The 22,851-nt window shown below is 53.5% G+C and overlaps 6 protein-coding genes across 6 annotated transcripts; 1 reads left to right on the forward strand and 5 right to left on the reverse strand.

Moving 5' to 3' along the window:
* Positions 1-334: 334 nt before the first annotated feature.
* On the reverse strand, positions 335-1,915 carry EI97DRAFT_480408 (uncharacterized protein). Its single transcript, XM_033802022.1, has one exon. It carries the CDS (start codon positions 1,855-1,857, stop codon positions 403-405), a length of 1,455 nt encoding a protein of 484 aa, XP_033651043.1. The 5' UTR covers positions 1,858-1,915; the 3' UTR covers positions 335-402.
* A 361-nt stretch (positions 1,916-2,276) lies between these two features.
* EI97DRAFT_460939 (uncharacterized protein) lies at positions 2,277-8,264 on the reverse strand (the record flags this gene model as incomplete). The annotated part of the gene is made up of 4 exons (XM_033801154.1): positions 2,277-2,697; positions 2,753-3,098; positions 3,165-3,420; positions 4,581-8,264. The coding sequence occupies 4 exons, from the start codon at positions 8,262-8,264 to the stop codon at positions 2,277-2,279; spliced, it is 4,707 nt and encodes a 1,568-aa protein (XP_033651044.1).
* Positions 8,265-10,560: 2,296 nt separating this feature from the next.
* EI97DRAFT_424044 (uncharacterized protein) lies at positions 10,561-16,713 on the reverse strand. Its single transcript, XM_033797131.1, has 3 exons — positions 16,135-16,713; positions 16,014-16,082; positions 10,561-15,962 (listed from the first exon to the last, which is right to left on the reverse strand). The coding sequence occupies exons 1-3, from the start codon at positions 16,546-16,548 to the stop codon at positions 10,707-10,709; spliced, it is 5,739 nt and encodes a 1,912-aa protein (XP_033651045.1). The 5' UTR covers positions 16,549-16,713; the 3' UTR covers positions 10,561-10,706.
* Positions 16,714-17,630: 917 nt separating this feature from the next.
* On the reverse strand, positions 17,631-19,115 carry EI97DRAFT_480414 (uncharacterized protein; the record flags this gene model as incomplete). Its single annotated transcript, XM_033802023.1, has 2 exons — positions 18,578-19,115; positions 17,631-18,525 (listed from the first exon to the last, which is right to left on the reverse strand). Exons 1-2 carry the CDS (start codon positions 18,979-18,981, stop codon positions 17,631-17,633), a joined length of 1,299 nt encoding a protein of 432 aa, XP_033651046.1. The 5' UTR covers positions 18,982-19,115.
* Positions 19,116-19,647: 532 nt separating this feature from the next.
* Positions 19,648-21,188, forward strand: EI97DRAFT_403970 (Fip1-domain-containing protein). The gene is made up of 3 exons (XM_033796521.1): positions 19,648-20,020; positions 20,074-20,123; positions 20,181-21,188. The coding sequence occupies exons 1-3, from the start codon at positions 19,868-19,870 to the stop codon at positions 20,986-20,988; spliced, it is 1,011 nt and encodes a 336-aa protein (XP_033651047.1). The 5' UTR covers positions 19,648-19,867; the 3' UTR covers positions 20,989-21,188.
* EI97DRAFT_480432 (U2 small nuclear ribonucleoprotein A) lies at positions 21,006-22,435 on the reverse strand (the record flags this gene model as incomplete). The annotated part of the gene is made up of 5 exons (XM_033802024.1): positions 21,006-21,614; positions 21,699-21,833; positions 21,918-22,178; positions 22,252-22,292; positions 22,357-22,435. 5 exons carry the CDS (start codon positions 22,433-22,435, stop codon positions 21,396-21,398), a joined length of 735 nt encoding a protein of 244 aa, XP_033651048.1. The 3' UTR covers positions 21,006-21,395.
* Positions 22,436-22,851: the final 416 nt, after the last annotated feature.

Genomic DNA, 22,851 nt, shown 5'->3' on the forward strand with positions numbered 1-22,851 from the left:
ACTGGAGTATTTCTGATCAAAACTATGACGACATGTAGATAAAACCCTCCATACCCTGATATGCATTCTAAAAAAGGACTGACGGAATAATATTCTACTTCCCACTCTCCCAGCCACTACTGCTGTTATTGGAAACCAAAATCCCAACGCATTCGACAATAACCCCCATCTCTGCCGCACTCACCCCCCGCCTACCCTCCCACTAATCCCTGTAAAGCAATCAAGCTCCCTGCCATTTGACAATGTAACTTCGTTTCCATTGCAGAAGCTCCACAACTACATCTCGTCAGCCCTCCTCACTCTCCCCTTACATTCAAACACAGAACTCACCATTCTCCGTACACGCTTTCGTCCCATTAAAACCCTCCTCGCCATTCTCCCGCAAAATCTGCTGCACCTCACTTACCTCACTTTTCTTGAGGGATTCAGGAACGTTTCAAACAGAGCATGCCGAGTTGCCACTGGCCGCTCTTTTTCTTTCGCGTTGATTAGCCCCGCTATCAGGTCTCCGTGGAAGGGGTTCAAAATGCCATCGACACTCTTCAATATCAGTCCCCTTGCCTCGAACACTTTGGCTTGATGTCGGAACTCCTTGGATTCGTAATCGTATGCGGAATACGCGGGGATTCTGACAATCATCCACGTACACTTTTCAACGAACCTGCCATCAAACGTACCGAGTTTGTCCCCGTCGCTGTTCGTAACGGCGTTTCCAGCAAGGTCAGTCGCGGGTATAAAATGCGCGACGACGCTCCCTGAAAACACTGCGCGCGGAGGTGCAGCAGCTGCTGATGTTCGGGGAGCTATTTTGCTAGATGTGGGAGGAGGGCTTGGGGAACCCCATCTGCTTGTAGTATCGCCCTTATCGCTGCCGTCGTCGGATCCTGGGGCTTCTTCGAGTCGCAGTGGTGCTGGTGCGCCTTCAATGGCCCTGACCGGCTCCGTCTTCTCCCGCATCGCCCTCTCTCCCCGTAAAGCTTGGAAAGTCCGTTCCATAGCTCTGGCCCTCCGACGGCGAGTCCATTCCTCGAAACTTATCGGAACTGGCGGATATATGGTTTGCGTTGCAATGTAGTAGTCCCTGTAACATTGTCCCCTGCAAGCAGCCTCCGAACATGGCGTCGGCAAGGACCCGCCATTGCAGTAGCACATGGGGATACCAGCGGGGGGCGGTGGCCGCGGGGCTTCTTCATAGTCGTCCAGCTCATCGGCGTCATGGCGCGGAAAAGCTGCACCAGGAACCCAGGTTCGATTGGGATTTGGATATCCGGTTCCAACACTGCCGGCACTTGGGATTTGATATCTTGGGCGTGTCTTGTGAACGTTTCCGCGGCGCGTATATCTGCAGCCCGGGCTCCGCGGATTGGGCAGACACGTTTTACACACAGGTTGCGCTCTTGTTGTACCATGTGCGTAGTCGTCCTTCTCTTTGGCCCGGTCCTTGTCACCGTCCTCGTCATTTTTGCGAGAGCTATATCCTCTTTCGCCTTCCCCTGCTCCCTCCCTGTCGAGTCTCCTTTCCCTTTCTCCTCTCTTTTTCTTTTCCCCTCCTCCTTCCCTTTCCTTCCTTTTTTCAATTTTCCCTCCTCTTTCCCTTTCCCCTCCCCTTTCCCGCCGGTCTCCCCGCTCCCTCTCCCTTTCCTTCTTACTCTCCATCTCCCTGTCCCGCTCCCTCCACCCCTCCCCCGCAATCGCCCTTGTCTTCTCATCCCCTTCCCTCAAACCAGCCTGCACCTCCGGGTCCCTCTCATCCCTCCACTCATACCCCCTCGTCTCTTTATTATACCACTGAATCTGCCGCGGCGTGGTAGAGGCTGTAGGCGCCGATGGTTTATCCTTATTCTTGGATCGCGTCATGGTGTCCTTCTTTCTAATTCTTAATGTAGTTCAGGTATAGTTTCTTTTGGGGAGTTGGAGGTGGGTAGTAGGACGGGTACTGGTTTCCATGTATGTCTTCGCGAGACATATTTATAGTGACTTGGATGAGTCGTTGTGGTAGCTGTGGGATTCGGGGAGTAAGACCCTTAGAGGAGTTATTGCGTGACTGCTTCAATGACTGGAGAAAGTGAGGACAAATATGGTGGATGACACTGGCTATTTGCACGACGATTCGTCAACGTACGGCTCAACATGGCTTGCATTGCGACAGTGTACAATTTGCGGAGGGAGTCAAGCTAAATCTGCACATACAACCATTACCTCTCTCAAATCCAGCATCAACCCAATTACCAAAACCCCCAAGCTGACTCAACCAAATCCCATCCTCTACTCCCCACCTACGCACCCTCCCTCAACGCAAACCCCACCGCCCTTACCTCCTCCTCCTTCCCCAAAATATCCGGCACGGGCCCCAGCGGCGTAATCGCAAACGGATTGATCTGCCCATGGCTCTTCGTATAATGCTTCTTGATATGCTCAAACTGCGTCGTCTCCCTGAACGCCGCAACATCCCAATACAGGTGCCGGAGCCACTTGTGCAGGAAGGGGTACCCGGAGCGTATGTCGCGGATGTTGCACTTGAAGTGCTGGACGTAGACGGTGTCGAAGCGGACGATGGTCGTGTAGAGGCGGATGTCGGCTTCGGTGAGGTGCGGCGAGGAGAGGAGGTAGGGCGTCGACGAGGTGGAGAGGTGGGATTCGAGGCGGTCGAGGGAGAGGAAGAGTTGGCGGACGGCTTTGTGGTAGGCTTCTTCTGTGCTGGAGGGGTGGGTTAGTGTGGTGGCGACGATTTGCAGAGAAAGACAAGACGTACGTAGCGAAGCCGGACTTGTAGACGCCGTTGTTGACGTCGTTGTAGACCCACTCGTTCAGCTCATCGATCTCCTTTTCCAGATTCGCGGGCAGCAGATCCACCTGATTGTGTTTGTCGTCCAGCAGATGGTCGAACTCGTGGTAGAACATGCGGATGATTTCGCTGCTCTCGTTGTTCACGATTCGCTTCTGCTTCTTGTCATACAGCGTCGGCACCGTAAAACGCCCTTCGTAGTTTGGATTCTGCTCGAAATAGATATCCCGAAGGTGTGTATAGTCGGGGTGGACGGGATCCGGAGTCACATCGTCGCCAGGCAGTTTCTCGTCGGCCGTTACGAAGCGCCATCCTGGTGAGGTTAGTTAGCTTCCACTCTTGCACTCAATTACCAACTCAGAATCGATAGATATCATACCCTTCTCACCCATATGCCAATGCACAACCGTCACACCCACAATCTCCTCCAGCCCCTTCAACTTCCTCACAATCAGCGTCCTATGCGCCCACGGACACGCATATGAAACGTATAGGTGGTACCGGTCCTTCTCAGCGGGGAACTCGGCGCCAGGCTTGCTGGAAATTTGCGAGCGGAAGACGCTCTGCTGGCGCTTGAATTCGCCCGTCTTGTCGCCCGGTTTTACCCAGTGGAGGATGTCGGTGTCTTTCTTGTCCTGGAAAGGGGTTAGATGCCGAGATTGGGAGAAATGGGAAGTGGAAATGGGAACGCACCATTACTGCGGTTCTGGAAAAGGGGCGGCGGGTTGGGAAAGCTGCCAATGTCCTTGTGGTTGTATATCTTCCAAAAGAGGAGCTCAGAGCTGTAATCCTCACAGCTCTACAAAGGTTCATAAACTTCCAATTAACTTGTCTTCAACTCGCGATCGCCGAATGTTCTGGTAGATCAGTTGAATATGTTGGGGATTCAGTCCTTTTTATGTTTCTCTCACTGTGAACATAGCATGTGGCATGAAAGAACATTGCGGGGGAGCTTTCAGTCTAGTGTCGTCATGACAGGGATCTAGATGCTGGCTGCGGAACCGAGAGCCCGATATATCGGCGTGGATTAATCAGCGCATCTTAGAGATTGCTTGTGAGTAGCGGACCTCAGCAAAGCATGACAAAGCAATAGTGCCACAGAGATTGAATGCTTCCTTCTATGCTTGATAAGAAGGGAAGCTTTCTATCCGACATCCGAGCAGTCGAATTGGAAATTGGAACTGCTACTACCTGGCAAGTAGATGTCACATCGCATGAGAGCAGTCCTACAAGTGGGGCCTAGGCATAGTACCATATACTTCTCCATTCAAGTACCCTCAGAGGGATATGCCGTGATTATGATTACTATCGGCCGTAAGAGTCACTGCAGAAATCTAGTCCTCCAAACAGGCTCTCATATCGCTTGGTTCGAAAAGGACAAATTAAACCCCGTATCCGGTGTACCCAGGAACTCCGGCATAGGAAGAGAACCGCCCGCTAGAACGCATCAAAGAAGAAAACTGGGGAACCACCTGCATGAAGCGGTGGAGAAAAAGAACCCAGCGAGATGATAGCCGCCAACCAATTCGCCGAAAGGGGGTATCTGTACGCCATAACCCATAAACCATGCAAGTTCAAACCACCGTTCGCACTCCTCCCTTTCAATACCATGACAAATAGTCTCCCCACAAGAGGAACCAGGCTGCCTTCCTTCGAATCGGGGTATAGAGGAAGTGAATCGGTAGGCAGTGGCAGTGCCTACCAGAAGAGAGCACAGCATGTCTTACTTACCTTCGAAATAAGATTGATGTGCAAATGGAAACAAAAAAGCGGATATGTGGATCGCTCACTCCACTTCCGCGAGCCATCGACGGATCCCTTCTTTCAGAGACGAATCGGTAGCTCCTGCTCTGGGAACAGAAGAAGCAACCTCCTGTCGCGTCTTCGTGTTGCTGTTGTTATTATTATTGTTGTCGCCCTTTGGCTCATCCTTGGCAACATCCTTCCCACCTCTCTCCGCCGTGACGTCCTTAACTACCGACTCCAGCGCATCAAACAGCACCGCCTTGCAATCTGTAGACGGAATCTCCGGTTGCACGTGTCCTGCGTCGGACCCAGAGCGGGTATCGCGTCTACCCCTCCTAGAGCTAGAGCGCGATGAACTTGTCGAATGGACACGCGAAGGCTGCCCAGATTGCGAGAGAAGTCGTTCGACGGCATCGATGAGAGTAGGATCGAAGTCCATAATCGCCTCTTCAGTGAACTGCTCTTCGAGGTGTATCTCCGTCATCATAGGTTGGACAGGGGGGTTGGCATATGGATTGCCGTACTGAGGACGGCCTGGGAGAGGGGAGATGCCAGGGGTGAGGGCTGAGTGCTGATACGTCGGTGTAGGAACCAGCTTGACCAGTCTGCGCAGACGGATGCGCTTGATGCTGAAGGTGCGAGTATCCGCTACCAAGGCGGAGCATACGTCTATCCAGCGCTCCTGCGGTCCTTGCTCGAGGCTAGGTGTTGCACTAGCTGTGATAGGCGTAGGTTCCGCGCTCATGGCTCGCCTGATATCGCGCTCCAGGTCAGCGTAAGGCTTGATCGCTTGCACTGCAAAATCGGGATGGAATTGCTTCAGCCATCCAGCTGCGTTGACAGGTTGGTCTGGTTCACCATGTGGTATCGAGAAGACGGACGCTTCGCCATAGCTAGAGCCTTGCTGGCTGGGCGCAGACGCGGGCGCGAACATAGGGGATAGCAGCGGCGAGTCGAAGTCAGGCAGTGGAATGTCAACGTCGATGACTCCGTCTTTCTCATTCACTGACAGCTTTAGTGGTACCGTGTCGAACCGTTTTGGACGCTCCGGAATGGGTCGCGCCTTAGAGGGCGGCACACCGCTCGAGCCGGTGACGGTATAAGTCTGAGGAGGGTTATCTGCAGCCGCCTGGCTATCTTGGCCCGAAGGGTTGACGACTTCGCACTCTTCAAACAGTCCCTGATTCATCGATAACTCCTGCACCATCAGTTCAAGTTGGGAAGGCGCACGCTCGAAACCCCTGGAGCCCGCACTCGAGCTACCCAGTCCATCATCCGTGGTCTGGAGGATATCTTGATCAGTTGATGATTGCCGTCGGCCGCCGCTCCAGAAGCTCGTGAAGACACTCCATCGACTGCTACTTCCAGAATCCGTAGACATGGTGCTCGTATGACTCTGGCTTGTTCGTTGCAGATTATGCATCAAGTTGACTGAAGCTAGACTGTCACTACTCTCAGGCCTGTTCTCAGGCGACGGACCAGATGGCTTGGACCGTGGCAGGGCAAAGTGAGGGATGGGCACTGCGTTCTGGGGGGTTACAGTAGAGGTAGAGGTCGCGGCGCTCTTTGCCGGCGCATGATCGGATATAGAAGGAATCAGCAGGCTTGTGCGTACAGAATGAGTTGAAGATCGACGAGATTGATCAGGCGGTCCAGCTGTATCAGTACTTGTAGCTGCAGAATCAGCCTGAGCCATAGGCGTACTCCCGTTGCTGGGTGCACTGTGTTGGGTTTTCAAGTTTGCCACGCTCTGCTTCGGTTTTGGCCGGCGGTTGATGGTACGGCGTAGCGATTGTTTCCTTGACGGGGGCATATTGGTCGGGGGAGACTGGGAGTAGCCGCGCAGAGATGCTGAAGTGCTAGGCCGCAAGGGAGATGCTCCATCATACAGACTCGGCGTATTCGGAGGCAGAAAAGCCGCAAGCAAGAAGATCAATCTCCTCGCAGCCATCTTGTCCGGTGAGACAATAACCGTACGATTGGAAATCGTGAGGTTCTCCCCGATGCTCGATCTCTGCTGCTCCCGGTGGCGCTTGCGATGCCACTTCGGCCCCAGCAGATTCAACCATTCAGTATGGTTGCCCAAAAAAGCCGTCAGCAGATTGAAGAAAAAGAAGTTCTGCTCTTTGCGACCCGCCCATCTCCCGAGCCACCGAGCTTCTTCGCGCCACACGCCCCACTTGCCCTGGCCCGTCGTTACACGAGGGATCCTCATGCCGCTAACGACTCGGTTTCCGGCTAACTCAACGGCGTCTTTAACTTCGGGGTCCAGAGCCAGTGCGTTGGGCTGTAGTCGCGCGCCTCGGCGTGCCGGTTGGATAGAGACTTCTCTCGTAACGTAACGGGAAGGTTGGTTCCGAGGCACTGGCGGATTATTTTGCTCGTCTCTCCTGAGATGTGCTAGGATGCGTCCCTGGACGACCTGTTGAAGGCTCGTTAGGGTGCGCGTAATGACATCCCAGTGCTGACCAATGACATCGACACGGTCGTCGACATCGCTGTTGAGGGAATTGGAGAGTAGAGACTCTATGCCGAAGTTCGGGTCGATGTGTGTCCAACCAGCACGCCGATCGGAGTCGAATGAAGAACCCAGTGAGTCGTGTCCAGGAACGGAGGTGGACCCCTTACTTACGTGACCTCGGCTCATCGAGGCTGGATGCGACACTGGTAGCTGAAGTATGATAGTAATGGCATACATGGGAGTCTTGCGCGTTTGAGGAAGTCTAGGAGGAGTGGGAGTGGCCGTCTTGCCACTTGTACGAGGGAAAGGAAAACCACTGCCCTTCCCAAGCGAGCTCTGCGGCGTTGGTGTACGCACATTCGAGGAGTCCAGTTCGTCGTCCGACAAGGACACTGAGAACATGCGCGTGATGAAGATGGTGCGACGCCGAGGCTCCTTGAACGCGCTCTCGTTGGATTCCCTGCGCGGGAGCTCCGCTGGGAAATTGGCTGGAGTGTATGAGGTAGCCAGATGGCTTTTCCTACGCATACCTTCGGCTCTTCCTAGAGAACCCCCAGGCTCATTTATGCCTGGGGTCGGGGTTCCCGCATCAGGGCCTCTGGAATCGAGTGGTACAATGTGCAGCTTGTTGGAGTTGCCCCGGTAGCTCATGGTCGTGTTGCCGAACATGCAATCTAAACACGTCTTGACTACATCGATGGACTCGGTCCCTTTTGCCTGCGACTGCGCCTGCGCTTGTGCTGATGGCTGGGTATGCTCATCGATATTCGGCATGGAGGAAATGGAATTGTTGCGGCCTCGGCTTCGCGCAAAGGCGGTCATGGAGGGTGAGTGGGGGGTCGACTCGGTCACAAGAGACAATCTCCGCGCATGCATACCCCCAAATGTAGGTCCTGCGGTGCTGGCAGCGCCCGATCCGCTGAAGACTCTTGCTCGTGCATGTGGGAGGGTGGGCGATTCGGCGCGGGGAGGGCCAGGTTTCGAGTCGAACAGAACGGCCTTGGGCATGCTCATGAACTCATCCTGGGCAATGATGATTCGGCAGTCGCGAGGGAATTCGAGGTCGATTTCGGGTAGAGGGCCATCGTGAGCGTTGCCAGGTGTGAGAGAGGCTACGGGGAGCGGGTAGGGCTGTCCGTCGGGGTGGTAGAGGGTGCTCGCGTCGGGATAGAGAAGGTGTCGCGTGTGAGACTCCTCGGTCGCGGAGTCGAGGACGGGGGTCGGCGGCGAGGATTGAGCGCCCTTTCGGGAACCAAAGAATTGGCCCAACATGGTGAAGGATGTGGGCTATCCCATGAGACGCGCTCCTGTTCCTAGCAGCGGAGCAAGCAGGAGGAGCTTGGGGTGTTGTGAAGGCGAACAGGGAGGCGGGCCTGAGGTGAGCAGCCCATGACAGTCTGCGGCTGCGTCGACGACGAGTCGTTTGGTACTGTGGTGCCGCCGGCGGTGGCCTGGTGAGTGGGCGTGCCCTTGCTCCCGTCGCTCAATGATGCTCTGGTGCTGCGCGATGGTGTGTACGGAGGGCTCGTAAAGGGCCAAAGGAGGGTAGGACAGCCAGCGAACAGGGCAAGGCAACGAGGTTGGAGCTTATATTGGTGTCGCGTGAGCTGGGCGGGACAGTGGATTTCGAGTGGTGAAGGTGAGTGGAGAAAAGAGGAACGGGAATGTAGAGCAGTGGAGAATCGAGGTGGAGTGGAGATGGTGCGGGCGAGGCCTGGTCGTCCTAGTCGTGGTTCCTTTCCGTTTACCTCACATCAACCCGCAACCACAATGGCGGTGAGCAGCCTCCCCGGACCGCGAGCCAGCCTCCGCCAACCCTCCGCATCGTATAGATTATTGTTGCCGGAATGCGACTCGCTGCGACAAGGCGACGAGCAGCTCAGAACAGCCATTATTCAGTTGGCGGGACGAGCGGGTGGTCCCATATTCAACGACGGGGAACCTCTGATCGGTGAGGGACTTCTTTCACCCTCTTTCTTCCGACCGGCCTCTCTCCACCACAACCACAACGTCAACGGTCCGGGGTTTGCATTCCCACCCTTGTCATGCCCCATCAGATCCCAGCCTTGTACTGACGACCAGCCAATCGACCGCGGCTGACAAAATGGCTCTCAGGTCTCGCCAACATGCAGTCTACAGTACAGAATAAGTACTGTTCACTGCATTTTTTCATGCTCTGCGATTACCCACTCCCTTCTGTTTCCATATACTTTCTATGTATCTGTAGCTTCACGGGAGACAGGGTTCGTCTCAGAAGATAAGAGCAATGCCTCTCTTCCGATACCGCTCTCCGCATCCCCCCAGACACCTCCTGGCCCCCTTCCCCAGTATCCCGACAATCGCCCTCGTCTATGTACCCCAGAATGCGTTGCCCTCCCCTGTGCTGCGATGCACCAGGTCGTTGCTGTTCCTGGTTCTCCGGCGTCATAATGTCCGTTTTATCCTGAATTCCTTCTTCCTCCCGACATTCTCACCGTCGTATTGGATACTCCAATAATACTACATGCTCTCTTGGTCTGTATAAATGTGCCTGCAACTATAACACAGTACTTCGGATGATCTACCCCGTTACCAAGGACGTTATATTGCTGGCAAACGGTCTGGCTGCTCCAAACGTCGACCTGCAGCTGCACACGCCATGTGTGTTCATCTGTCTACTCTCCCTGAGCCTGGGCAACGGCCGTATCCATGTCCATACAAAGTACGGAGCACACCAAGTCCTTTTTCCAAGCGAATGCTACACTTGCTGACTCCGTCTGCAAGTCGCCAGTGATCTATCATATAACCAAGCAAGAATTCTTCCTAGCCATATCTGCACCTCTGCAGTCACAACACTGCCTGCACAAACCATAAGCAACACAGGATATACGTCTTACCATCCTAACAGACATGTTTGAATACTATGTACTCCCTACTATGTATATCCTCTTATTTCCGCGCTCTATCAATAGCCGGCGCCACATGCGAGCTCGAGGCGTTCGAACGTCAACCTCTCCCCGAACTGAAACCTTATTTTAGGTAGTCTTAAGAATTCACGCGCTCGCTAGCTTACTCACGCTCCCCTAATGATCAATCATCTACAGTTAAAGCTTGGGATATGCGTTCTATGCTATTACCATATTGAATGTCTGAGGCCTATCATAACATACATACACCAGGGACTACACCTAAACATGTAAATCTTACATGTTGTACATCTGGAATAGATCCACATACAGTTATATCACAGTAATTATCCTACTGTGACATGTGCGTCACACACGAAAATCCCATCTAAATCCCAACTATCAACTAATGGGCAATCCCAAATCGCAATCGTGATCCCAACACACTTGCAATTCCCCATATTCCGTCATCCTGCGCCCTACTCGACCTAGATCTCCATCCCGCGTTTACAATAAACAGGGGATGCGCAATGCGGCTCATTGGTAGCGAGCGTCGCGTGCTCCACTGATCGCCGGGTTGGCGTCAACGGGTTGAAGGTTATCGGTGATCTATGCGGCTCCGGTTCCGCGGGGAGAGAATCAAGGAATGAGGGTGAACCAGTGGAGTGCAATTGTATTTCGGCATCGCTTTGAAACATGATGGTACAGAATGTGAAAGGGAGATAGATCATCATCTAGATCTACCGAGTAACTACGCTCTCAAGAAAGCACTCGACGCAAATTTCTCCCACGCCTTTTACCCCTCCACCCCCTCACACACCCTACCGCACTACGACATGAACGTCTCGCTACTCCCCTGAGAATCCCTCCTCCCCTTCGTCCCCACTCCATCTCCAGCTCCCCTCCTGGCCCCAACATTCCTCCCCTCCTCACTCCCCTGCCTCCTCGCCATCACCAAATCCCTCGCCGTCTCAATCCTCGGCGTAGCAATCAACCCTCCTCCTCCCATAAGCGCCCATCCTGACCCCGCCGCGGGATTCGCTTCTCGAATGTTAATCGCAGGCGGCAGACCCAGACTCGGGATGCTCGCATCCGACACAGGCCCAAGATGCGGGCTTGGTCCGGGAGTCCGATTTTGCTGCTGAAGTGCGACCTCGTAGAACTGCCTCAGACGCACGGGATCTGCGCAAAACGCTTCGGTTTCGTCTTTGATTTGCTCTGGCGTTTGAGTCACGCCGAGCGAATTGAGACTGGCCGTGATAGCCGCTGACGAGGAGCGCTCTTGCAGGATCGTCTGAAGAACAGCGGGGTCTTGGACGGGGCGTGCAAGAGGACTTGCGAAGGGGCTCTTGATGCTCACTTTGTCGATGGCAGGCGTGGAGGGATTCGTGGTGGAGGCTGCCGTAGGGCGTTTGTGCTCGTACGGATCCGTAACGTGGCGAAACTTTGCGCCGTTGTCCTTTGCGCGGTTGTGTGCGAGACGATTTGCCAGTAAAAGAAAGTCGCCTTCGTCCGTGATCTGCGCCAGTAGAGTACCCGTGCGGTGGATAAACTGCGTGTATTTGTAGTCCGGTTTCCCCCAAGAGTAGGTCACGTCGACGTCTGGGGGAAACGCAGAGGCAGCTTCCATGTCAAGGACATAGTTGAGCTTGCGCAGAAGTGCTTTGTGCAGTGCGAATCTGTCAACCTTCGGTTGAGGTGACAAGTGCGACGGATCCCAATTCCGTTCCGAAACATTCTGAGGCGGTTGAAGGGCGAGCTTGATGTGATATGGGGAGCGGAAGGGATGATGATCGGTGATGTTTGACGCCTCTGCAATGGGGACTTCAACAAGCTTGAGGCCGTACTTCTCTACGCTTGTGGCCCACGTTACGATAGCATCCTCGATGAGCTTTGCCGTGACATTCATCCAGTCGATCCTGATGTGATAGCAGTTATCCGGATTATGCAGTCGATCGTAGTGCAAAGAGATGATTTCCGGGCGGTACGAGCGTTTTCGGGCATCCACATCGTACCGCATGACCCGCGACAGTGATACCTTGCGCTTCGCTGTGTCCGTTCGTGTCGGTGTCCTCTCCCCTTCAGTGATGGCGTCGGATGTGCTGGAGGAGTCAGTTGTGCCAGGGCGCGATTTGACACTTCGGTTTCCCAGAGGCGAGGAGCGCGGACCCTCTGATAGAGGAGTAGACGGGACGGAGCGTTCTGGCTTTTTCATGCTGAACCATCCCGAACGGGTATCCGGTCGAGGCGTTCTATACTCGGGCGCAATCTGGAAGAAGAAATTGCCGTCTCTGAACTGGTGGCGCTTCTGCACGTGTTGAAAGAGCCCCTTTTGCATCAGCTGATTCCCTAGATCAACGGCTTCGTCACGAGTTTCTATGTCCCTGAAGTTGGATAGTAGCCAGCTTGTCAAGTCGAAACCAAGAAAGCAGTTGTAATGCAACCGCCAGTGCCAGCGTCTGTCTAGCATCGGGATCCCGTTCTCACCCTGCAGATCCTCGGCCAGACGCTTGAGATCGATGTTCGACGTATGGTACTTGTCCGTCTCCGAGAATATAGCGGTCTGAAATTCATTATCCAGGTCATTCAAAATGGAACTGTCCTGCGCAGCCGCTACAATAGCGGATGGGTCTCTGGTATGATACAGGATTGCCAACGGGTTAGGGTCTCTTTGTTTCTTCGTGGAAGTCGCCTGGAAGTGACGCTCCTCTGGAGGGATATAGCGATATCTTTGCCATAACTGTGTAAGCTTTCTTATGCCTTCCAGGCGGATCTCTTCTTCGGAGTCCTCGGAGAGAGACGCCAACGTACGCCGATGCATGGGAGGTATTTCCACGGGTATCAGCACGAATCGTGCTCTCCAGAATCGTAGTATATCTGAGAATTCGTTATCATACCCTGCCAGAAATGTGTCAATGAAGTTCCAGTTATATTCTTTGCGCGGCGGCCGCAATACGACGTCACGACGCTGATAATGGTCCTCTAATGCTGTTCGGATAAAGGGCCTGTAGGGGAAAGGCGTATCTATACCGGCCGAAGATTCCAGGGCGGTGGTGGGTTTCCTAGTGAACCGTTTTACTTCCACCTCCCCGCCAGCTACACAGACCAGTTGATGGATAGTGTTCCCCAATGACATAAAGACGGTATCGCCATCTTTTGTCATGTAGTCGGAGTCTAGAATATTGGAGATATCTTCCTCACGAATCCCTGTGACTTCAGCCACTGTCGGTCCAACGATAATCTGGAATCCATGAGACAGTCGAAATGCGATGAGTTCGCGGACCAGAGTCTCTCTAGACTTCACAGAATCGGGAAGATCATCGTCGTCGTTTTGCGCGATCTTGTATGGGCTTTCGTTATATTCCGTAGCTAACTGCTCAGCAGTAGGAAAATACTCGTTGGTCAACGGTACTGCCGCGGGCGAGCACAATGACTTCCACTTCACGGATGATGTCTTCAAGCGCTTTGGGAAAACGTGCTGCCATCGGCGGAACTGACTGGCGACACTTGGCGAATTCTTGCGGGGATTGCATGGGTTAACCAGAACAGCCCACGGTGCGATTGCATTCGTCGGTGACAAAGTGCGAGGAGCGTCTTTGGTTCTTCCACTTGGTGCGAGTTCGAGTTTTGGGCCCACTGTCTCCGCCAAAGCTCGAGAGCCAGCCAGTAGGAAAGTTGAACCTGGGTCCTTGGTAACCGATCCCACACGAGAAGATGTAGAGGTCCGCGGTTGCCGGTGGCCTTTCACAGTCTCCACCGAGCCTGTATTGTCTTCCGTGGCTGGTGGATCAGATGATGTATTTCCAGCACGACTAGCTGATCGTATCGCGATTGGCTGTGAGGGAGTCTCAGCTTCCGTGGTGCGGGTGCTGGCCAGTTTGGCAGCAATCGCGTCCTTTTGGCTGTTATCAGCACGGGCTTTAATCGGTTCCGGCTTTCCCATTGTGAAATCGATCGGAGCTATGCTAGCCGTTGATTTCGCGGAGGTTGCGCCTCTCCCGCCAAAGCTGATCTGCCTGAGGAACCAACCGCCAGGACGGTTGCTTGCGGCCGGTTTGGCCTTGGGTGCTGGAGCAATCGGTAATGGAGGCAGTCCGCTGCTTCTCGGGGGGGAATCTCCTCTGCTAGCCGGGGGAGACTCGTCTGGAGTCGAAGGTATGGACTGATCTCGGTGGTGGAGCAGGGTGCCCACTCGCGATGGAGGTGCATGTGTCTGTCGATAGACAACGTCGGCGCGCACAGTGGGACCTTCAGGTTCTTTTGGCATATTAGGACTTCCCGAAAGACCATGTTCTAATCCACGTGATCGTTCGCGCATCAACGAGTGCAAGTGTCCCCCGGCCTCGAACCTTGGTCGGGCAGTCTTGCCGAGTGAAGACGCAAAGCTGCGGTAAGAACTTGAAAGAAACCTCTCGTCGGGCAAGTACGCAATTGACCTCTTCTTCTCTGGCGAATCCAGGCGAGGAGGGGGCGCCAACGCAACGACGTCGGAGATGGTGGAAAATGCCTGACCGTCGTACTTTTCCATCCATTCCTGATAAACCTTCTTTCGCTGATCCCGACTTTCATTAAAACCCTTGTCATGTGTTGGGGTGGAAGCTGTCATACTCCCTTTCTTCACCTCGTTGCTGTCCAGCTTTTTGGGCGGAGGACTTTCGTAATACTCCTTCAGTTGATAGGGATAGATAGGATCTTCGTCCATGTACGGGATAGAGATTCCATGAAGCTCATTCTCCATCACCCCCATCATCTGGAGCTCGTACATGCGGCATCTCAAAGCAAAGGTACTGCCCTTCTTCTTGTTCTTCGAATTTTGCCCAATAGGTCTCCCGGGCCGGGAATGAACCAACTCCACGATCTCATCCGAAGGTCCAGACCAGAATGAGATATCAAGCCAATGCGGCATCGCATACTTCCAGTCTTCTTCCTCCTGCTGCTCTGTATCGGCCACTGGAGGCGGTTTCAAAGCGGAAAGCGAAGGTTTTGAGACAAGCGATGGCTGCCGCAGCACCGAGTCAAGGTTATGCTGGAACTGACGGTGTGATTTCTCATCTGTCCCACTAGCAGTGTCATTTATGTTCGATCGTTTCGGATCCTTGCTACCGCTCGCTGCTAAGTCGGCAACAGTTCGAGGAGTTCGATATTTGAAGAGAGGCACTGAATGTAGTGGCATGGGCGACAAACACACCAGATCAATGCCAATGCCGGAGCCTATCAAGGTGTCTGTAGTTAACTTTAGCATGTTATAGTCAACCTCAAACACGCCTGTTCCAGCAGTTATGACGACAGCGGATATTCCCGTGCGCACTAGGTCCCGATCGATGTAGTCTTTTGCAAACTGCGCGGAAGCAAGGTTGATCGCCTCTAGCATATTGCCTTCAGCTGCAGGACACGGTTTTCCAGCAACCATTACATCCCGTGAGTCAGCCGATGTGTTGATCTTCTGAGTGCTGGATGTGACTTTGGCATGTTTTGGTACCAATGAGACATCTCGGAGAAAGGCTCTGAACTCCTTTTTGAGTTGATACAGGATTCTGATCCAATCGCCACTGGCCATGTCGCTGACGACTACGCGATAATAGTCCCTAAACGGTTGAGACGGCTTGTATGATTCCGTCGGATCTCCCATTTCCGATGATTCATATAACAATGTGCTCCCATCATATGACATTCGTGTGAAGAGTATGATTGTTACCAGGTGCCTCGCATTGATCTTCATCCACCTCTTGAAGAGGTCCGGCAAGAAACCATGGACAACTTTATTGAACATGATCTCGCCAGCCCCTTCCGCATCAAAGTCCCACATCTCTTTGGACATTTGGATGAAGAGCACATATCGCGCTGACTCACTGCGGAAGATGGGCTTAGTCATCGATGAGAAATATCCAGAATGTGTGGACTTCCCATTGATGTATATGTTCTTGACGGTAGCTTTGATGGTTCCGATGAAGAGCAGTCTCTGCCCACGATACACTGTACGATTACTGAGCTCGGAGATGGCCATGCGCCACATGTCTGCCCTTGCAAGATATTCATCACGAAATGTGATCTCGACATGGGACGCGGCTACCCGTTCCTCGTCTGCCTGTGAGTTGTTAGAGTGCAGCACTTATGCATGGGAATTGCATGGCAATACCTCTGTTAGGACGACCTGTTGGCGATTACGGAAACCAAAGATTTTGGCTACCTTTTCAGCAATTGATATCTAGACTGCAAATCAGATAAAGCGGTCAATATTCCAAGTACTCTGTACGTACCTGCAGATTGGGATGTTTGTTTTTCCATTCAGTTGACATGGGCCTCACTCTGAATATGTAAGTCTTGTCGGGATCGACCTCTCGGCCTCCCGAAAGCACCGCTCCGCTCTCATCATAGGTTACTTTCACAGAATCGCTTCGTGCCCTCCTCAATTCGCTCCTCGACCCAGAGATATCAGGTCTGACTTGCGTGTCATCTTTTGAATGTGTCGTGCCGGTGGACTGGAAGTCACGAACTGCTGGGCCCTGCTTCAGTCCAAATATCTGAACCAGGGTCCCAGGTACCAGATTAAGCTCGGGGAATTTCTCCTCATTGATCACAACTTCGTCATCGAATTGGTTTTCGCCATGGGTATAGAGCGTACACAGCTTCTGTACCTTCGTACGTCGGCTGTCTGGGGCGGTCGTCATCATCGCAATCGAGTATAACTATTGGCTTTTGCAATTGTTGCGGCGGCACGTCCTCGGCCTTTGGACGTGTTGCCGACAGTGCCGTTCTCATACATCAATGGAAGTAAGGCCAGTGTTCAAAAGAACTCACGGAGGCAGTGGGGCCCCTGATGTCGCTCGAGGGAGGTCCACGCGTGCTGGAGGAGTTGATCATGAAGATGTTTGTTTGATAGAAGCTGTTTGCCAAGAAGCACTAAACCGGAAATAACAAGCGCGGATACTTCTAGTTATTACCACATACATTACCTACCTTGAGATGGAAAGACTACCGTATCTCAGTACATAGACCGTATATGTTTTCTGCTTGATCTGAACTCTGGTTCCTTAGGCCATGTTAAACTGAGATATCATTTATAGGAGCCTCGGATGTCGGCGTCAAGGGTGTGCCCCTTTCCATTCCCCTGGTAGATACTGAAGGTCTAAACACCTTGGACTACTCTCGTTTTCTACACGCCCATTTACACCTATCGGACCAATCTGACCTATCTATCAACCGGAAAAGGGCACTAGTAGACAAGATATTTTCACATCTCTAATGATACAATTGAATGTCAAAACTCCACATCTGCCACCCCTCCAACAAACAAAGCCGCGACCTCGCAGTGAGATTGTGCGCCGCCCCCAATTACCTCCATCTGCTTGTACTAGTTCTCACGCTGACACTGGAATTGGATTGACTTCCGCCCCTATCAGCACTCTGAAACCGGAGGGCTGAGTCTAACTCACAGTAGAGATGCGATTATCATACTCGTGTCATGGTGCGAGGGCCGCTTTTCCTCCGCAACCATACGTTGAGTCCACCTCGACATAATTGAATAGCAAGGACTACTCCATATTCGATACCTGTTTGGCACGGCGCATGATCCGTGGACTCAACGCGGAAGGGGAAGGGCTTCCGAGAAAGTGCGAATTATGACTTTGCGTTCAGGGTATCTACCAATTGTACACATACAATATGCGCCATGTGCTACTTCTCGTCCATCAATCCATCCCATTCAATCGCCTACTCAAGCGCTCAACTCTTGTCTTTTTTCCCCTTCCAACGCTCACAACCCACCACCCCCGACACTCCCCAACGTCCTCTGCACAACCGCGTCCCTCGTCTTCCCGACCCTTCCGGCCAGTTCAATAATGGCGCCCTCGATCGCCCGCATGGCCTCTGCCAGCTCCCTCCTCTGATCCCTAACCCCACTCCTACTCCCGACCAACTGTTGCGCCTTCTCCACTGTGCCCGCCTCCATCGTCCTGAGATGTGTTTCAATCTCGCGCATCTGCCGCTGATAGACTTCGAGCGTCGCTGCAAGGCTATCGGCACGTTTGGAGAAGTAACTGACCAGGTCGACCGGCTTGGAAGGGTCGTTTTCGTCTGCAGCTGGGGCCGCTGGGCTGGGTCTGGAAGCGGAAGGTCCCGCGTTGCGATAGTGGAACTGAGAAGGGAGAGACTGGTTGGTAGCGGCGCGGAAGCAGAGCGTGGCCTCTTCGACGTCTGACGCGACGAGGTCCTTCAGGCGGGAAACAGCGTTGGAGTCGTTGTCGATGCCTAGTTCGACAGTTGCGAGGAGCTGCTCAATGTATGCGACGTCTGGGGAGAGGGTGGCTACGAGATCTCCCTGGCCCGGCAGGATCTCGCGAATACGGCCCGCGTCGCTCATCTGTGATTGTATTTTGTTGTCAAGCTCTTGGATGATTTTTTGGAGGTCCGGGTGCAGTTCGTGGAAGCGCGTGGTGCCCTTGACGGAATCCCAACCCAGCTGTACGCCTCCCCCTTGTGCCGGCTGGGTGCCTACATTCTGTGTTGACATGCCGCCGAAGAGGGAGCTCTGCTGTTGTTGTGGTTGATTCTGCTGTGATGCCCCGAAGAGCGAGGGGGTGGTCGTGGGCTGGGTAGTTGTGGCGCCAAACAAAGAAGGCGTGGTTGTTGTTTGTTGTGTCGTGGAACCGCTGAAGGGAACAATTAGCGGCCACGTCGCACAGAGACTTGCCATGAACTTACAATAACGACGGCTTTGCCTGTGTCTGCGTTGCGCTTCCAAATAACCCTCCGCTCTGCTGAGGTTGAGATGACGCAGCTGTCAAACCACCGAAGAGGCTCCCGCCCGTTGTCCCCGATGTAGCAGGCTTACTCAAGTTTCCAAACAGACCGCCCGTAGATTGGGGTTGAGAAGTTCCTGTTTGTGTACTCGCCCCAAAAAGAGAGCCTGTTTGAGGAGCTTGTGAGGTCGTTGCAGCGGTGCCGAATAATCCTCCTGACTGGGGCTGCGACGTCGAGCCGAAGAGCCCTCCCGTCGTCGCGGGCTGAGATGATGTGGTGGTGGAACCGAAAAGTCCTGCACTCTTCTGGCCTTGACTGGTGGCAGTATTTCCGCTGCGCCCTTGCGTTAGCATCGGTTCCTGCATGGCGGGAGTGAGGACGGCTCTCCGCCCCAAGTGCAAACTCGATAGGCGTTCTGGAGGATGACATGATGATGCCTAGCTAAGTTTCGAGGGGAATTGGGTCCCCGAGACGGCCGGAAGCAAAGTAAGATATATACTTACAAGAGGGATCCGCCGGAACCAGTGTTGATGGAAAGGGAATTGGAGCGCCCGAAAGCCATTATTTCTGTCTTCGTCCCTTGCAGGGAACCCGCTCCACAGTTGGCCTATATGTTGCAATAGTACCCAAGCTCCAGCCGGTACGTCCTGATAAGCGCTTCGTCAGGGTGGAAGCCCGAGTGTATGCGAATGCAGTGCAACGTCGCCTTTTGAGAATGACGAGTCCAAGCTACGATCCGGTGGAGGCGCGACGGGAGCTGGAGATCGAAATGATCAAGGAGAAGCTGGCCAGGAATGAGAGGGTAGACACGGCGGTGTGTCGAATTGAACCGGTTGACGTGTGAGTCGTGTGTTTTGTTTCTTGGTGCAAACTATTCCCTTGACGAGACAACCATAGTGCAGGCACAGAAGCTGTGTGAAATGGTGTTTTAGTGGCTAGTGAGCATTAAGCCACTGCCAAGATGGAGCTTGCTAGGGCTAGATTAAGCGCAAGGGCGGTCGGCTAATCTTTCCCCTTTAATTGCCTAGGAACCACGAAACGCGGGCGCTGCGCTTTGGCCTCAAGAGAGGGAAGCTCATCTACGTCTTCAAGTACCCTAACCACGACGTCGAGCACAACAAACATCGCAACGTCATCACACGCGCCCGTATTGTCAAGAACGCGCTCGTAGCCGCAGGATACCGGCTCATACCTTGGGACTATAAGAAATCGCAGCGGCCGAGCTTCTGGAAGGACGAGGAGCCGGGAACAATGGAGGAGGAAGATGACGATCTCTATGGGCCTTCCGAGACGGTGGCGCCAGCAAAGCAGGAGAAGAAGGAAGAGGAATCGGATGGAGAGAACGGGGACGCAGCTATGCATGAAAGCGAGGAGTCTGATGAGGAGGAAAGCGAGAGTGAATCCGTACGTTGATAGCATGATGCTCGTAGTACAATTGACAGCTGACAAAACTTCAGGATCTCGAAATCATCATTGACAAGCCTCAAGTAGCTCCCAAACTGCCTCCGTAAGCTCCCCTCTTCTCACACTTCATATACACCTCCATCTAACTGGCCCATCTCAGACAACAAGAATCAAAAGCCATAAAGATCGAAGCACCTTCTCAACAACAACCTCCCTCCGCGAAACCCACAAGCACCCAAACAGCCACTGCAGGAACCGCAGCACACCCCACCGTCCCCTCCATACCCGGCACCGCCTACCCCGCCGTCCGCTCCTCCACCATCGACGTCAATGCCGACCCCGTGTACCCTCCAGTGGGGAAACCCATTTCGCAAATCATCGACCTCGATGCCGACCTGGCGGAGAGCACGAAGCCCTGGCGTCTACCCGGAGCGGACCAATCCGACTACTTTAATTACGGCTTCGACGAATTTACCTGGGTAGGGTATTGCGAGAAGCAGAAGATAATGGCGGAGGCGCGCGAGACGATGTCGAATGAGACTGCCCAGCTTCAGTCCATGTTTGGTGGGATGATACCGGGCATGGTTGGGATGCCGGGAATGCCTGGGCCTACGGGCCCGAGTGCCGACGGGGGTGCTGGTGCTGGCGCTGGTGCCAATGTGGGCGTGCCTGGCGCGCCGACGGGGCCCGCTGCGGCGGCGGGAGGGATGGGCGGCATGCCACAGATGCCGCCCGAGATGGTACAGAACTTAGCCATGATGGCCGGTGTGCCTGCGCCAATGGTGCAGAGCGAGCTTGACCAGATGCAGGCTCAGGGCGCTGACTTCGTGAATATGGACTTACCCAGCTTCATAGCAAGGGTGCAGGCAAGAGCTGGAGGAGGTATGGGTGGTGGATATGGAGGTCCACAGGGCGGTTATGGTGGTCAAGGTGGAAGGGGAGGTGGTGGGAGAAGGGGTCGATGGTGATTTTGACTTGAATCATGGCTGAGATCACTCACACTTCAAATGGATCGTGAGTTTTCAGTACGAATAACTGGCTGGCCTTGGTAGGGCTTCTTTTGGGTTCTGAACTTGGCATGGTCCGGCGTTAGTGTACGATACCAGGACAAATATTGGAAGACATGTAGAACCCCACATAGACCAACCACCCGGTGCACTCCAACATGATCGATCCCATATGGACTGACTCGAATGGATATCCCACCGCCCTGCCCCGTAGAAACGCCAGCTCTGTCCTGAAATGGAGCCGCAAACTCCTCTGTGGCTTCCCACCACATGTCGATCCTCACGGCGCATGTCGTACGCATGCATGCAAGCACTTCTGCTAGTCTTCGCTCTCGTCCAGGGTATGATCTCTCGGCCCTTGCTCTCTCTCAGGTCTCCATGGGATCCGGGCCCTCCAGAATATGCTTCGGTATCCTTCCTGCCGCGAATTCCTTCTCCAACGCCGTCACCTCCGCTAAGGTAGTAGCCTTCGCAATGGCAGCTCGCATCTTCCTCTTCTCTTCTTCCGTCCAAATCCGCCCTTTAGGTTGATCGTCGCCGTTGGCGTAACTGGGAATAACGAAGCCTTTGGACTTCTTGCCCATGATCTGTTCAAAGTTGGTGAGAGGAGAAGGGGAGTGTGGGTGTTGGCAGTGTGGCGGTGGATAAGCAGTAGCGGGGGAAGAACCTACCTGTGTCGCAAGATCTGTGGGGTTTTCAGCGGTGCCGAAGAGCTCATCGGCTTTCCGCCGTTCAGACTGGCGAACCTTTGTGAAGTCGAGGAAGCGGACAGATGGGCAGCGCCATATCACCCAGTATCTGTAATTCTGTTCCAATGTCAGGACCTTCATTACACAACTGGCATGCTCGCACTTCGCGCGCAGCCACCCCCATGTTATATATCCACGCACCTCTTTGCTTGCAACCGGATTTCCCAGCAACGACAAGTACTCGAGCTTCTTGAACCCACCCAGAGGATCCAAATCGCTCAGCTCAGCCAAGCGATTCTTCGTCAATACCAGGGTTGTGAGATTCGGGATCGACACGGACAGATTCGCCTGTATATTCGCGATGCGGTTTTGCGCAAGGAAGAGTGTCCGGAGGCGGAGGTGTAGCGGGAAGTTGCCCAGATGGGTAATGTCATTGTCAGTCAGATCTATCGCATCGTTGTTCTGTTATCCATCTCGACATTAGCATCATCCATCGTGCTAGGGCGTCGCATGAGCAATTGGAGAGAGGACTCACGCGCGCGGCACCCATATTTTCAATCGCAGAGATCTTGTGGCCTGTGCAGTAAAACAATTGATATTAATGAAGCTCCAAGTGTAGTATCTGTCCTTTTCGACGCACCTCGTAGATCGAGTTCACGTTCTGTGAGACAGTTGATGAAGGACAGGGAATGTTCGATGAGGTCGGTGGTTAACCTCATGTTTTCGGTGAGCTATGCGTACTTTTATCTCGGGAGTTAAGGCAGGCGGGATGAGTGCTTTGCTATCGCAGGGCGGGTGCGGAAAATGTGAGCTTGTGAGGAGGGTCTGGTGAAGCTATTCGGAAATTCGAGCTTCACGCCAAGATGTATTATGTAATACAGGCGAGGTGAATGTGAAGCCTGGCCTTCACCTTCAGCCAATGTATGTCCTAATCATTCACCCTGTGTATCTTGTCTTAAAAATGGATGAAGACTTTGCATTCCTCGATTTCATTGGTCAGGAGTCTATCCATTGCAGCCTCTAGGGTACTGGACTTCCAAACTCAGATATACGGACGAATCTCAAATGTGAACAAAGTACTTGGACTTGGACAGACCGTAACGGAATAACTGTAGAATTACAAAAATTGAATAAA

This window comes from Westerdykella ornata (assembly GCF_010094085.1).
Source record: "Westerdykella ornata strain CBS 379.55 unplaced genomic scaffold EI97scaffold_26, whole genome shotgun sequence".
Lineage (NCBI taxonomy): Eukaryota > Fungi > Ascomycota > Dothideomycetes > Pleosporales > Sporormiaceae > Westerdykella > Westerdykella ornata.